Source organism: Tachysurus fulvidraco, chromosome 7 (genome assembly GCF_022655615.1).
Source record: "Tachysurus fulvidraco isolate hzauxx_2018 chromosome 7, HZAU_PFXX_2.0, whole genome shotgun sequence".
Lineage (NCBI taxonomy): Eukaryota > Metazoa > Chordata > Actinopteri > Siluriformes > Bagridae > Tachysurus > Tachysurus fulvidraco.
Genome location: NC_062524.1, coordinates 8,097,438 through 8,114,838, shown reverse-complemented (window position 1 = coordinate 8,114,838; position 17,401 = coordinate 8,097,438). Strand labels below are relative to the sequence as shown.

At 36.9% G+C, this 17,401-nt stretch overlaps 1 protein-coding gene across 8 annotated transcripts in view; it reads left to right on the top strand.

The window, feature by feature from the left end:
• Positions 1-4,960, top strand: part of adgrb2 (adhesion G protein-coupled receptor B2) — a 371,126-nt gene extending 366,166 nt beyond the window's left edge. For all 8 annotated transcript variants that reach the window (XM_047816852.1, XM_047816848.1, XM_047816851.1 and 5 more), the window contains one exon: positions 1,439-4,960. In XM_047816852.1, coding sequence (XP_047672808.1) covers positions 1,439-1,618 — 180 coding nt within the window. In that variant the 3' untranslated portion in view covers positions 1,619-4,960. The remainder of the gene's footprint in view (positions 1-1,438) is intronic.
• The last annotated feature ends 12,441 nt before the right edge of the window (positions 4,961-17,401 follow it).

The window sequence follows — 17,401 nt, the reverse complement described above, 5'->3', positions numbered from 1 at the left end:
GTCATACGGCGTCAAAATGAGCAATGGTTTCAGCCGCAAGCTCTCCCACTACTCACATTTACATGTCATATGCATATTCCATGCACCAATTTACCCTCATATACATCTAATTTACACAAAACACCTGCCCTAATTTATGGAGGTGTTGCAATAGTGGTCCTTCAAAAAAAATAAAATAAAAAACAATTATTAGTCTAAACACGTACAGTAAGCGGCAAACCCAGAAAAAGGCTGCGCTTTAAGGCTGACTTTACAAAAAAAATGTTTTTTATCGTATTTGCAGTAATACAATCTCTATTATATTTTATATTATTACATACAAAATGTCTGACTGAATTATTTCCTGTACTAGCTGAGTTATGCTTAAGTTTCTAGTTTTGTCTAAGGTCTTTGCCTGAATTTTCCCCTTTATGATCAAATTTGATCATCGGCAACTGTGATGCATAAGGGCCAACATTACTATTTTACATTAGGGCTTCTAACATTACAATGATTTGTTATGGTTTAAATATATTGGTTATTTATAATATTGAATTTAACCCTCCAACCTAGGCACTACGGTTGCCAGGGTTACAACAAATTGGACCTGTTTTGGAAGCAGTTTCCAGGAGAAAAATCAAGTCTGGTGGTAGTGGGTGTCGTGGGTTGGTTTTACAAACAGTCAGTGGTTGCCAAGATCTTATTAAAGCATATAATATGAAAAAAAAAGACTATTAAAATATTTTGCAAATAGAAAACATAATGAAAATACTAGGGCAGAGACAATACCTACGATGTTCAGATCCATTTCGGTTAGAAGATATACTACAAAATTTGTGTAGATATGGGATTTTGGAGTGGATAATGGTTGTCGTTGGTGACAGCAGAAAGTTGAATTGCATATACTGGGACCGTGTTGAACCCATAAAGACATATATACATAGGACATAGAGACATCAAATGTACCAGCTGCAGTTCGACTCTGCTCCTTGTCACCTCACTTTTGTTCATCGGGGACAAATACAAACATATTGAAATATAAGTCTAATATTAATCTTGAACTTTTGTAGTATATTAATCTTTGCATAAAATTAAACTTTTTGCATTATTTTACTTATTTTCTGTAAAGCTGCTTTGAGACAATGTCCATTGATAAAAGTGCTATACAAATAAAATAAAATTGAATTTAATTGAAAACACACATCCGATCACATGTATAAAGACTGGAAAAAATAAATAAATACATAAAGCTCTCAATATTGGTTAAATGTTTGAACTAATTTGAGTGTGTGTTGATTTGGAGTTTGGCTAGAAGTTTTCCTGAGATCTGGCATCCCTGCTAATGATGCAGAATATATTGGTGCTGCCTAAACACAGCTGTAGTGAGAAAATGCATGGGTATTTTCTAATGAATGTTTTTTTTTTTTTTATTTGTATACATGTGTATGTTGACACACAGGACAAGGCCATAGCAGATGAACAGCAATCCTGGGACAGCTTTAAGACAATGACATCTGTGCCATCATCCAGTTCTGGCGGACAAAAAAAGGATCGAGTAGAGCTACACAGTAAAGCCTGGGACGCTTCCTCTGCAAACACTCCCGACACATCCGAGGGAGACTTCCAGACTGAAGTGTGAGGAAACACACACACAAGAAGGACACACACATAAATGGAATGAGATTTACCAAAAGGAGAATCTATAAAAGGATTATACATTTGTTTACGAGAATAGACCGTTTAAAAAAATTAAATAAAAAAGACTTCTATATTTTCTCATGGACACTTTCAGTGAATGAAAATGGGGCTCGGAGAGTATATGGGAGAATTTTTAACAAACTGTTTCTGAAATGTCTTGATTTTACTCTGGAAAGGATTCTCTTTCACACATTTGGAAATTTGGAAAAAAAATATTTCTGCACCATCCTTTTTATAGAGATTTAAAAAAAAAATAAAAATACCCCGTACTCATGTTTCGCACACATGATCGCCACCGTAGGGTTTTGTTCCACCCTTATTTCCTGTCTTTCCTAATAAATGACTCTCTCTGTTTTTGGGGGAAGGGGAAGGTTTAACACGATTCATTAATAGGATCAAAGATCAACCCTCTTATGAATTTGTTGTTTTTTATTTCCAGTTTCCCTACATTGTTTAATTCGTTTGCTTAAAAAGTGGAAGATTGGAAAAAAGAAAAAAAAAAAAAGATTTCTGTGCAAGTATGGTTTATTCCTTCTGTGTGACTGTGTGGATGTTTTTTTCCCTATGTTCCATTTTTTTTAAATTTATAGCAATCATATATTGTGTGTTACTCTAAGTCGATTGCATAACAAAAGATTAATAATCATGGGGAAAAGATATATAGTTTCAATTTATCCTCCCTTCTGTTCATCTCATCTGAAAACACTCATGAAGATCCCATTTCTGCTAGATAAAATGCAGCCAGACTGCAGTATCTCTCTCTGCTCTGTAGTATCATTCACCAACTGCTTGAAGTGCTTATTGATTCTGCGTTGATTCAGTGGCTGCTATCCACTTAAAATGGAGGAAAATAAAGTCTGTTGCCAGTGACCCTAAACTATCTGTTAGCGCAAAGTCCATTTGTAATAGAGGCTCAATAACAGAATTTATAAAAGGCTAAGCTATGCCATAACAGCAGAGCCTACATCAGCAGGGCTGGGAGAGATTTACAGTGTACCTTCTTCTCTATAGTGAAGTCATGCTAAAGTCATATGAAAAGCAGGATGTTCAGACCTTAACCCCCATAAAAAAAGAAATAATATCAGTAATTCAGTGAACGATGTGATCAAGTACGTCGGATGCTTATGCAGTTAGAAATAAAGGTACGGAACTGCACTTTTTCTTGTTGCTAGGAAAGTAAAGTACCTCAATACCTCTAAACAATGAGCCTTAAGGACAGCTGATGTATCTTTAAGACTTTATACAACATGCATATTCCCAGGAAAATGTTACATAGCCTGCTAAAGGTATAAAAGATCTCCCCTTAATGGTAGCACACCAGTGACACAAAAAAGTACAGTCTGGAAGCTTTATTTCTGCAAGGTTAAAAAAAAAAAATGTCTGTCTGGAAGAAGTCTAATTTGGTCCACAACAGTGACAGAAAATGTTCCATATTTCTGGTAATCTCCATGTTTTTTTGTTTTTTTTAGTTAAAGTGGTTAAATATAATTTGATTAAAATATAAATATATGTTGATTGAATATAAATCAACAGATAAAAGGATACAGAATTTAAATTTTACCAACATTTGAAATTGTTGACTTTATACAGAACGCTTTTTGCTTGTGCTCCCCTTGTTAACAAGGTTAATATTATTTAAACATAAGTTTGTGTGGCAGTCTGGGAAAAAAATCTACTTTGGCAGACATCTTATTAAAACAATGTGGAAATTGCTTTTGTTTTTCTTTTTTATTTTAAAAACTTTATTTAGCCGTCTGCCTCCAGAGATCAAACAAACACAGCTGTAAAAAACAGTTTGGCTGACAAAAATGTCTAACACCTTGTTAGTCCTCTGTTTGATCACATTTTTTTATAGTTATATACAGTACAGTGGTAAAGTGGACACCAAATGTCACGTTATCATCTGCATCATCATCATCATCATCATCATCATCATCATCATCATCATCATCATCATCATCATCAGTCTCATCATCAGTATAAAGAAGAGCACTTAAACACTGTACGGGTGATGGACCATGTTTTAAAATCTCCTCATAAATGAATAATAATAAATTTAGCCAACATAATTGTGAAAAGTCAAGAAACAATGAAATGAGATTTGGGTTTAAATGCTGTGAGTAATTTTTACCTCAGGTGTTAAAAGTCACAAAGTCACCCATAAAAGTCTTTAGCAATTTTGTTGTTTTTGAATGAGTAGATTAGGTTATAAATGTAGTAGTAGGCAGAATATTGGGATACACACACTTTTAAAAGGCTTTGCAATTTAGATGCGAAGAGAATCATTTTTAATTCAAGAAGTGGTGTGAAGGGTTTTCCCAGACCGCCACACATTCCAGCACTTTAAACGCAATGGCTCCGTATTTGGCTCAATGTTGCATGCACTAGTAGAGTTGTTATTACTAAAAAATTAAGGCATAATTGTGGATGTCACACTCTAATACACTTTAGTACTTTTGACAAGCCACAAAGTCACAAAGCAACCCCAAGAATCCCATGTAGAGAATATTCACTTACTAATTTTTTTTTTTGCTTGTGTTGTTCCTAAATCTCACAAACAACACAAACAACTCATGTAATTTTTAATCTAACTCTAACTTTTTTTTTTTTAATCTTAAAAATGCTTATGCTAACACCGCAGCTCTGAAGGCTCAGGTTTAATTCTGAACTGAGAATAGAGGTCATTTTTGTTTCCTCCTTCCCACTGCAACTCATACCAATTAGACCAGTTGTGTAGGCTGATGTAACCGCACACAGAGGCTCGGTGAGAGAGGGAGATAATTACCTTTGGGGCTGACAATTTGTCCTGACATTTTCCCGCTCGGTGCAACAACCATCTGCTCAAAGATCCCTGAAGTCACTACATCATATAGCCACAGACCACAATACAAGAGCGTGCCATTGTGACCTTAAGAACTCATCTGCAGTAATAGAGAACATGTCACAGGAAATCACCCTTTTCCCTCCACTGTGATTAAAAGTGCTTTCCTCTACAATTTGCAGACGGGGTGAAGCGATCATTTTACTCAGCCTCCGTTGAACTAACGTTCAAGCCGAACATTGCACAAGTTTTTGACAAGTGAGAGCACTTAGCTAGCACTAGCATTGCTTTGAATTATAAGAGCATCAGGTAAGTACGCTTCACCTGCAATCTTGTTTCTTTTGCATTTTAACACACTCTCTCCTTTTCACTAACAGTGCCTATCTTTTTGCCTTTTCAGTTTCTTTCTTGCTATTTTGGTTTTTATTTCTAAAACCACATGGTACCTTTAAGTATTATTTATGATGTTTATGGGTTTTTTTTTCTTTTGCTAAAATCGACCGTACATGAAAACAAACCAATTTTTTTCAGATTCGGATTCTAGCCTTCCAAACTGTATTCTCAACCACTTTAACCCAGACTGCCCCTATCTTATATATACACTTATTTATTGATCTATTGAAAAAAAAAAAAACCACTAACAACAAACTTGAGAATTGCTTTACAGTACATTTTATTTTATTGAAATATGTATTTGCATATGCGTCCTGTGACATGTATGATTGACATGAGTATGCAAACAAAAGCTAAAACAAAACAGCCCAACATGACGTTAAATATATACAGTATATAAATTTACATAGCCGTGACCTTTTTCCCCCTCATTGTACATCATTTGAACCCAAGGCTTCTTCCAGAACCAGCAATTTTTCCCAGAGCTACAGATAGCTGTCAAAGAAAGATCCCTCTGCCCCATTTCTGTTTTTTTTTCTTTTTTTTTTATACACACAAGATTGTACAAAGTAGTCCTTTACTGTTTTCATAGAGTGTCTTTTTATATGAAAATAAATTTTCAATCTGATGTATCAGCGTCTGCTTATATTTTCCTCATAATAATAACACATATTGGGTAAACAGCACTACAGTACAAGCACAAACTACATGTCCTCCTTTGCCTATTGTTTTTTGTTGCTAATCTCCTACTTTTGTCTATCCTTGGAGTCTAGAAGGTGATTTAAACCAGTGAGTCCCTCATAGTCATAATTCATTTCATCTTCACAATGATTACATGTTAAGCAAATTCAGCTTTTCCTTTATGCGACTTTCCTCCCGTGATTAATTGACATAACCCACTTTTTGCTTTATTTTTTCAGCCAGCTAACACGCGACCACAACACGCTACAGTCAGCAAATGAATAAGTATTCTGACTTGTCCAAAGCTATAAAAAGCAGAATATTAAGAACATCCATAACAGTGATCCGAAAGGACAGAGTGCCGACGTCTTCCCAATTAAAGAGCTGCATGAGGCAACTTTGAGATGTCATTTGCACACGTGCCGATGTGTTTGTGTGTGTGTGTGTATTTAAGGAATAATAGTAACATCAGTGTGTGGATTTTGTGCATAAGACAGTATCGCAGCTAAACTAAACCCCACATTTAAACCCTGAAGGAAATTCCAAAATAAAAAAAAATCTATTTAAATCTAATCAAATTCAATTTTAAGGCAAATCTGTCCACGTGTCTCACTAAACTCTTATAAAAAAGTATAAATCGCTGAGAACATTTAAATGGTTCGATGTGATGGTTGCACCCTTATGTATAGCTTCATTTACTGTATACAACACACACAACAAAGTGGCATTTCCTTGTAATAATTTCTCTGAATTTTAAATAGGATCAGATTGAAAAGGCGTATCTGGAAAACACACACACACGCACACACACACACACACACACACACACACACACACACACACACACACACACACACACACACACACACACACACACACACACACACACAACAAATACATGATCCCAAACTGTGGGTGTTCAATTTGTTTGACTACACTCATGGAAAAAAAAAATGTTATTTATAATTTATCCAGTTAAAGAATAAAGTGTTATATTCATACTGTAAGTGGTGTCTGAATTAAACCAAGAAATCAATTTACTCTTGTTTGCTTCACACTAGACAATAGTTTTCACTTTTCACACTACTTATACTTTTCACACTACTTATACTTGTGTGGTTATGTCAAAATAACAGCATACCAGCATATTAAAATAACATAAATGAATGAACTAACAATGTAGTGCCCTGAGGCGATAGGATATTAAGCTAAAACATCATTTGGAAAAAAAATGAAATAACAAGATATTAAGTTGGAATAAGGATTATTTATTAATTTATTTATTTGTTTGTTTGTTTGTTTGTTTGTTTGTTTGTTTGTTTTATTGCTATTATACTGATTCATCAAATCTAAACTTTGTTGATTTATTCCAACTCTGTTCCACAGCTTTACGCTTTTCTTTACTTTTAAGATTCGGATGCATTTATTCTATATGCGTTTGATTTTAATGATCAAACTGACAATGGTATCTGAGAGATTATTAGCATCATTTTGCCTAATCTGGAGGTAAAATCGGACAATTATCACGCACCATACAGAAAGCCTGAAGCTTGAAGTTGATCAGTAAATGTTCCACACGTCTTGTTTTGCTCCTGCTTGGACCAATGTAATGGTTCTGGGGGGGAATTAAATATTCCACCTGCATATATTCATATATTCCAGCTCTCACTTATTATTCCTTTTGTGCCCTCTGGCTTTTTCACATCTGATTTAACAGGAATTAAGTCCACTGTACTCTTATGTTTCTCAGGGTTTGACCTTAAAGAAGATAATGAGATTAAATTAACTTATTGATACTCTTAAGCTGACTTGCTTCTTTCCTTAGACCACAGTGAATCAATTTTTAAGGTCAGACAATTTGTTAGTGTCAAGATTTTGTTCTATTTTTCTTCTTCATCCCTGACTGTTTCATCATAGCTAGTGCAATAAAAACAGAAGGAGAAATGAAACGTATTCTGTACAATATATTTTATTTAGGAAGTATTTTAACATTGTAGTACAATGTATTTCATGTCTGGATCCTAGAAAAGTGCATGGGCAAAATGAAATCCATCTCACACCCTTTTATTCTTTCCCACATTATCAATAGCGGCAGCTCTCCTCGGCGCTGGCTTTATCAAAGGAGGAAGAAAGCAAGGGCTCTCTTAACATGCGGGAAACACACAATTCAAGTGCGTTTGCATTTCATTGCCCTGTTAACTAGATGAGGATTCTTCACCTGGAGGATGGCCAGGGATAAAAGTGTGCATGCCTTGGAAACTCATGCCTTAGGCGTATACGAATTTCATCCAACTCAAAAAGCAACCCCTAGGCAAGACAAAAATAGATCTATAACAATATGCACAAATGGCCCCAATATGAGAAATGACGTCTGGTATTTCAGAAAGGCAAATGCACATCAAGGATCTCTTATGGCATTTGGCTTTTGGTTAATCCGCAAATTATCCAGGATGACAAACTTAATTGCGTGTAATGCAGATTCCAAAGGACACAAGCATCACAGAACGCCTCATTAATATCTATTTTAGTCCGTTCGAGTTGCATTTGTATTCATTACCTTCATCTTGGTATTTGTATCGACAGAAATGTTCTAATATGAACGTATCTATTAAAGTCACTATTCAGGAACCCCAAGCTACTGATGACCACAAAACAAATCTGCTGTCTTTTAATATTTTACAGACAGTGCAGCCTTGCTTATTCTGTCAAAAAAAAAAGCTATTTGCCTTTTTGCATTCACACCAAACAGGCTACGTAAAAAGCACTCTAAGGTAAAAGCGATTTCTTCCATATTATTCTTTATGTAACAACATGAATCGTTGCACCTCCAAGTGATCAGAATAAATCTCAGAGAATAGGCAAATGGAGAAAAAGCCTGATACTGAGTGCCGGTCATCTTTCTTTCCGTTCTGCTTAGATTTGCTGAAAGGGCTCCTGTCAGACTAAAGCTCAACTAATGGATTTGCTCACCAAAGAGCTGTGTGCCGCTATATTGACAACTGTCCTCATTGCACATGGAGCATTCTTCAGGAAAGTTGGCCACTCCAGGCAATACTGTGAAGCCCAAAGTAGTTTTTCATTACGTTTTCTTTCTGCAAAAATGAGTTTCCGTCTACACTGGTACACTTCAGTCCAAAAAAGAGACGATATTGTTGAAGGAAAGGGTGCCGTGAAAGATTATATCTGAAGGCAGCAGTTTATGATCACAGCCTGTTATAAAAGAGTGTGAGAGTGAAGAGGATATGAAAGAAAAAATGATGTCATCTAGCTCCTCTGGCTTTTTTATTATTTGTGCAGTTTACTCTGGCTAGAGAGGAGGCTCATAAGGATTAATCGTATGTTTTAACATGTGCTGTAAACAAGGCTTATGATGCACTCATGTTGTGAAGCCATGAATTATACCCTTAACCAGGAACCGGATCACTAACCACTGTTTTTTTTTATGTGACTTATCACACTGCCAAGTTTTGCACTGAATGCTCAGAGGACGCAGTATAATTTTTATGATCGTCTGAACGTACACTCTAAGAAGCACCACATATCCTGTACGCGATTTTCTTCTTCCTTCTTCCCATGTCTGCATATCCTAGTAGCCTCTCGTCTCCCATTCCAGCTCTTTAAAGTGTATACTGGCTGTTTGGAACTGCTGGGGTGTAGAATCACAAAATGGACGTGTAATGCACATGGACTTCCCAATCTAAAGCTATCTCTGAGCGCAGATGCTTGGCAGAAGCTAATGGTGCAGCGGGGAAGCAACATAGTGCCTGCGGATGTGTGTAAATGCTGCCATCAGTGCATGCACACACCTCACACCTCATCCTTTTTCCCTCTCATGAATAAACCCATAGGCTCGGAAATCTCTGCATGCTCCACTCAGATTGCTCCACGCTCCAAAAAGATTTGCGCCTTCAGAAATGATTTGATTAGAGGCTTGATTTGAAGGCATATCGCATTCGGATTGAACCGAGCTTCAGACAGCAAGCCTTATGAAGCTTATGAAGGAGGAAGCTTTTAGATATTATGAAGCAGTATGCATGAAGCAGAAACTCTGGTTTAACATCTGAAAATGTGATTCTGTCTCCCGTTCTTTGGATAGATGCAGATTGTGCAGTTCATATACCAGGAAGTGTTGCCATGACACCTCGAATGAAACCAAATTCGATTCCTGAAAATGCAGAAAGGGATTAGAGACGCATCCTGAGGATTCAAGTGTTCCCTTCAAATGAAAGAGCATCAGGGTGTTATTAATATGTGCAAATTGGAATAAATATATATTTTTTCAAAGCTCTTTCACTATGGTGCTCTGTCACATTCTCATTTTCTTTTAAATGGAGACGACTCAGCTCTAGCATGATTAAATCTCAGTGCCATGGTGACATTTATTACACATAGCAGATTTGAGACACACTCTTGCTTTGGAGGTTCAGTTGGATAATAGCCCCAATTTTCAAGTTCAAGTGGACAGACAGGAATGTGATTTAAATTACGTACAGTTTTAGCCCAACGGGAGCTGATAAGGGCACAGACATAACGAGCAGGTGAAGAACACTTATTTCATAGCCAATCTGAACATGATAAATATTTATGGGCAGCAGAACACTTCAGTCAGGGCAATGATTATTACTGGACCGTGAGTTATTCAGCCAAACTTTTCTTTAATAAGTATGTGCTAGTATGTAAACAATCGGCATGAAAGGAATTGATTGAAAAATAAGTGTAACAATTGGAAGATAATTATTACGTTTCCTTAGAATTATTTTCTTTTCACATCGATTTATTTACCATATAAGTTCATATAACGAGGTTAAGCGGTAGCGGATGATCCGTTAAACCTTTCTTTACAAGCGAGCACATCCAAGTCACAAAAAACGTCAGCATTATAGTATTCGTTTGAATGGTTAACGTAGCGAATTTAAAGCACAAAAATAAATTCTACGACCTAATATTGTGTAGGTCACCTTGTGCAAACAAAACAGCTCTGACTCATTGAGGCATGGACTTCACAAGACCTCTGAAGGTGTGCTGTGGTATCTGGCACCCAGAGGTTGTGAGGAAGGGCTTCTATGGGTCAGACTTGTTTGCCAATTTTGGAGGCCATGTCAACACTTTGCTCCTCAAATCATTCCTGCATATTTTTCAGCAGTGTGGTAGAGAGCATTAACCTGCTGGAATACTGATACGATATAGAGCTGTGCAGGTAGGTGGTGCATGTCAAAGTAACTTCCACATGAATGCCAAGAACCCAAGTTTCTCAGCAGAACATTGCACAGAGCATCACACTGACTCCACTTCTTGACTTCTTCCTTTAGTGCATCCTTGTGCGATTTCTTACACAGGTAAGTGACACGAACACACACAAACACACACACACACACACACACACACACACACACACACACACACACACACACACACACACACACGGCCATCCAAGCGATGGCCTTCTTCCGATGATACCTTTCCATCATAGCCACCATTAACCTTTTCACCAATCTGGTCTATAGTAGCTCTGCTTCTTTGGGATCAGGCCAGACAGGCTGTCTTTTCTTTGACCTCACCACTTGTCTTTTCTTGGACTTCCGACACATCAACGTTGAAAACTTGCTTTTAAAGTAAACTTGCTTTTACTTGCTGGCTAATATACCCCACCCCTTGTCTGGTGTCACTGTAACAAGATAATCACTGTTATTCATGTCACCTGTTGTTGTTATGGCTGCACAGTGTATTAAACTGCAAAATTAAAGCTGAACATCTGCACTTTTAGATTATATATAGTATTTAATTTTAACTTCAGTGTACTATTCAACTGGATATCATTGCATGAGTTTATTTCTTTGTTTTGTTTTGTTTTGTTTTTAGGCCCTGCTGAACCACCCCTGCTTTAAACTCGTATGTCGCAGGATGGCTATATTAATGGATTTTGCTCAAATTCAAGTTGAGACCAATTAAGTACCAATAGATGTTGTTTATAAGATCCGGTTAGTAAACACATAGTGTTGAACAGAGCCCTGTATTGATTTCCTATGAACACCATTTAAAATTTTGAGATCTTTGCTTGTGTGGCTTAGGCTATATAAAGAGATTCATTTATTTTATTAACATTTAGACCTCAAACCTCATCCTTAGAATCAACAGTAAAAAACACAGGCAGTATTCATATTGTGCTCTGAGGCAAATCTGTGTGTATCTGTGTGTTTGTGTGTGTAGCTGTTGCTCTCATATCCTTAATACCACCTGTGATAACTGCCCTTGTAGATTAAGTGCCTGAGGCAATACCCAATTCCACTTTCAAAAACGGTGTCGGCATTTTCTCAATCCTGTTACTGTGTTCCTTCAATTTTCTCATCCTGTAGCAATAATAGATGTAAGCTCCCAAATCAGCATTGGAGAGGGCAGGGAGGTGCTGGACAAGTGATGCTACAGAAAAAAAAGATAAAGTGATGGATAAGTAAACCAGCTTTCATCTTCATAGAGGGTTTATTTATTGAGTTGGAAACTGTATGACTTTTTGAAAATACAGTATGTTTGTAGTACGTTCTAGAAATTTGTTTTATCACAAAACAGATCTAAAAAAAAAACAAAGAGGTCTCATCCAGCTCATCTGCTAATTTGGAAAATTATTGTTTTTAATATACATTAGATATATTATAATATGAAACAAATGTTAAACAGTAGTTGATGTAGTCCACAAATCACATGATAAAGAACCAGACTTTCTTGACTTTCTTGTGAATGTCACTGTGTTGCTCTGGGCAATGTTCTGCTGAGAATCATCGGGCCCTGGCATTCATGTATTCATGTTACTTTGACATGTACCACCTACATATACATTGTTGCAGAGCAAATACGCCTCTTCATGGCAACAATATTTCCTCATGGCAGTGGTCTCTTTCAGCAAGATAAAAACTTCAATGGTTCAATGGTAAAGGAACATGACAAAGAATTCGATGTGTTGAATTGGCTTCCAAATTCCTTGGATCTCAATCCAATCAAGCATCTGTGGGATGTGCTGGACAAATAAGTGATCAATGATGGACCCACCTTGCAACGTACAGGACAACTAAAGTATCTGTTGCTGACGTGTTGGTGCCAGATACCACAGCCCACCTTCAGAGGTCTTGTGGAGTCTGTGCCTCGATGAGGTCAGAGCTGTTTTGGTAGCACAATGTGCGTTTAATATAGAGTTTCTTAGGCTAGCATTAGCATTATAATCTTATGTTACTTGATGGAATGTAATAAATAGTATTTAATAAAATAATGTTTTATCACTTAGCAAACTTAAATCATCAGGTCTTGTACTGTATTAGTTCAATTTTGGAATATTAATGTTGTTGTCCTTGGGGTGCTTTCTGTACAGGGTCACCACAGCCGAACATCAGAGACACATATTTGATTTTGGCTCTGGTTTTACACTGGATGATCTTCCTGCCATTTTTCCGGGCATGGATCCAGCACAGATAGTTAACCCCTCAGTGGCCGGGTTGGTTCCTTGCCTAGGAAATGGAGCATGGGATCCTGCCAACAGGGAAAATTTTGGAATATTAATAATAGCTGATATTCCAGACACCTGAAATTTTACATCTTACTTTCCATTCATTACTAACATAAAAATTCTCTCAGTTCTGAGGAGATTTTCAGCTAAGTAAAAATACCAAAAAAGCTCTCATCCCTTTTATACTGAATAACCCTTAAAGCCATAAATAGACCAGATTAAAGTGTAAATCCCTTTCTTCCTCTAGTTGGATGATCTGTGTGGATAGGCTACTGTAGCTATTTAAAGACTGATAGCTGTTCATCTGTTGCATAAACCTGTCCCTTGCCTGCAGTCATTTTCATTACATTCATTACCACCTCCCACTCAGGTCCTGCTGGCTGCTACAACTGAGCAATACTAACACTTTCAGATTAAATGACTATTACGAAAAGAAGAAATGACTTTTGTGCTTTTCAATACACCATTAGGATTGTCCTTACAAATATTTTATATTATATTTCACTAAAAAGCACAGCGCAAGGATGCTTCTGGGGCTGCATCGCTCTGTAGCACATTTTCAGATAGCAACTGATATTTTTAACCTTTCCTTACAGTAAATTTCATCGGGTAACATATTTTGTAAAGCCACAGGCATTCATATAGAAGGACCACAGCAGTGTCTGAGTTTGAGTTTATGAACAGTATGTGCTGAAAATCAGCTTGAAATAAAATGATGACTTTGCCTGTGTAACATTTTAAAGAGTATCTTTCCTACTAGGGATGCACTAATCTCATGCTTGAAACAGGAATTAGAAGCTATTAAGATGTGAGTGATATTACACTAATATCCCTTTAGTAGCCTTGCTAGCTTTCTGTAAGCTTCAAAGTTTGCCATCTGTGTCCTGCCAGTCAACACAACAGGCATCCACAGCCTTGAAATCAGTGGACTGCATGTCCATGTGTCAAATCTGATCTAATCGTGAGCCAGGATTTCAGAAAAAGTATTAATCCTACAGTTTTTTTTTTTTTTTTTTTTTTTTTTTTTTTTTTTGTGTGTGTGTGTGTTTGTGTGTGTGTTATAGGGTTATTTCTATTTGGGCCAGCAATGTGTGGAAGAATGCTTTTTTTTAATCCCAAGTGCCTAGTTTAAAGTTAGATCTAGGTTTCATGGCAGGTCAAACTGGCCGATTCCGAATTGTTTTTTGATGCTGAAGCTTGAATTTTTTTTATCGATGGAAAAACGATTAAAAAACCTCCCAGTTGCTGCTGTACGCATTGCATTGTGGAGATGACCTGAAACAGTTCAATAACTATGGGTAGTCAACCCCATTTAGAGTCGGAACAATTCCATAGCCAGCGGTAGCCAGGAGCCAACTAAGCAAAATTGGCAATGTTCTCTTATTAGGAGGGATTTTATGCTCTGCATCTTCTGTTGATCATGGCAACAATAGTCAATAATGTACATCTGTGAGCTCATGTACTGTACAGTATATGAAACAGTTTGGGTCATGTGCTCATCTGTGTAGGTTATGCTGCCATGTTCATCTTCACCTTCCCAATTGGCAAGTGACCAAATACTGTTTAAATGGAGGGTATAAGCAGATTTAATGACTAATCAAGATCTGAAAACGTAAAATAAATTTGCTAGCCCTAGAATAAATATTTCTCTATACATTTAACATATGCTAGATAAATATTTCATGTCCATAAAAATGTATTAATTAATTTCTCATTCTACACTAACATCTCTTCTGGCATCCATTCTGCTTAGTTAAGCCATCATTAAAGCTTGGACATACTGGCCTAGTTGGAAAATAGTCACCCTTCTCCTCAAAAGACTCAAGTGTTTGAAGTGTGTAACTCTGGCAAGCTGGAGAAACCTCAGCAATGACTCACAGATGGGAGCTGCAGATTGATACAAGGTCTGTTGATGTCGGCAAACATTTTTTATATTATTTATGAAGAGTTTCTCATTTTAGAGTTTTAGGTTGTCATATTGATACAACAGCAATACACTGCGGAGCACGAGGGCAGCAGAGCTAGGTTGAACGTCAGTAGGGATCACTGAGGATTTCGCAGTATTGTGGATTTTAACAATTATAACAAGTATTGGCTTTCTGATGAACATTTTATGAGCCTGTATGGCATTCTGGAAAACTCTTCTTGACTTTGATAGATATCTCTGGAATGTTATGACATTTTCCCTTGTAGCAGAAGTTGAACTTGAAATGTCAGACTGTTTCTCTTTTTTGTGCCCTACCCCCTGCCATCTCTGGCATCCTGGGCATTTATTACTTTCCAGTGTCTCCCTGTAAAGATGAAAAAAAAGATGAAGCACCAGACTGCCAAACTGACCTCCTGCCCTAACTTCTCACTGTTTCATTACACTGCTAGAGAGAAATGTCCCAGCCTAATTAAACATGCTGCGATCACGGACCAATAAGGTCAATCTTGAGGGAAAATACCTACCTAAAAAATGTTTTTTTTTCTTTTTTTTTTTTTTCTCAGTAGCAATCCAAAATGATTTTGTATTGTCTGGGAAAATAGGCTGAATAGGCTGACCCTGTCTTCCTGCGGATGCTGTCAAATGGGATGATTGTGGTCATTTATTGTTGTGGTTCCACTGTGCTGACAGGGTTGAATCTTTGTCTAAAGCTCAATTAACCTTTGCCTCATGATTAACTCAGCAGAGAAGTATGCAATTCCATTGTCAAGAGTCGGCTCGAGAGGTTTAGACAGGCTGTTAGTGTGAATTTGAAATAAGCACAGCATCAACGGAGTCTAGAAAGCTCTGTCGTTTCACCGGATGTGACTAAGACTCAAAATTCAGACAGGTCCAAGGGCCGGATTGGTTTTTTAAAGAGATGAGTCAGTGTGAAATAAATCTATGGCAGGTGGACGATGGGATTATTATCAAGTCGGCACCCATGAGAGGTCCGTTGATCCTCGGAGTGGTCACACTGTAAAAATTTTACATGTGTGAAATGCCTAGTGCAACTGCCTCACTGTCTCTCTGTCTCCAGTTCTCTTTTTGACTCCCATGTAGTGTCATTGCTTGGCATGAGTTGGTTCTCTAGTGACTGGCTAGAATAACCGTTTCCCCTGTCTCTTGCCGCTGGCATACTATGGAAAGGCAAATGTGGAAGATGGACCACAGATCCATGTCGTCCAATTTCCTTTCTTTCCAATTATTCAGCTTGTCATTTTTCAACATAGCAGGAGAGGTTACTGCGTACTAAAATTGTACCTCTTTAGATCATTAAACCTTTCATTCACGCACTTAAGGATAGTTAATATAAGGTTGTATTTAGAAAAATATAAGATGTTAATCACCTTCAAATCATATTAGATCATTTCTGTAATTTAACATAAATCATTATTTTCTGTTGCTTTATACAGTAAATTATCTGCTATTCTTAGTCTCTGATATATCTTCATTATTTTTTTACACAAATCACACAAACGCACACCTTCAATTTACTTCAAAAATCAGTTACATTATTCTGATAATTTGTTCATGTCAAGAATGTTGCTAGATTTATAAAGGTTTAATATTTAAATCTGGAAGATTACAAGTTATTGTACATAACCACATCAGAATGCTTTCTGTCTCAGAAATCTCAGATATCCCCACATGCTAATCCTTAAGGCAGATGGAGCAATTTAAAAGGAGACCATCAGGTTTCAGTCTAAGGTCTTCCAAGAGCAGGAATGTGTGCACAGACTCACCAAAACTGAATAGTTGAAGCTTGTAAAAAGACCAGGTATCGTTTTTCTGATATATTATATATATTATACACCATATATCCCATCTGATACTGTCTATTCTTGAGGTCAGAGAAATCGGTGTGCGGTCTTGATATATAGTCATGCCATTCTAACTTTTGTCACACCATCTAGTCTCTGTCCTTCTGCTGTCATTTTCCATTGAACAGTTTCTAGTACATGCCTTTAAGGCTATACGTGGGACAAAATATAGAGATAAATGAGGAAATTATTCATGATGGTGCAAAGTTAATGATGATAGGTGAAATGATAGTCGACAGTAAAAGTAAGGAAGCTGTCAGAGCAATATGGTTGATTAAGGTTTAATCATTCTTTAAAATCTAACTTTCAAGACCTTCACTGAAGTCCACTGAATTAACATTGACAGTAAGGCTGCCGTTAGCGCTGAAAGTCAAACTGGCTTGCTTCAGTGGCTGCACTTATTAGTAATACGTTACAATAACAGACCCAATAAGTAGCAAACTAATAATTTAACCATGCTTAACCAAGTAGTTAGGAGGATTTATGAAGTGGTATGGTCATTCAGGCATCATAAACTTTAAATGATGTTCTGTAAAAAAAAATAAGGA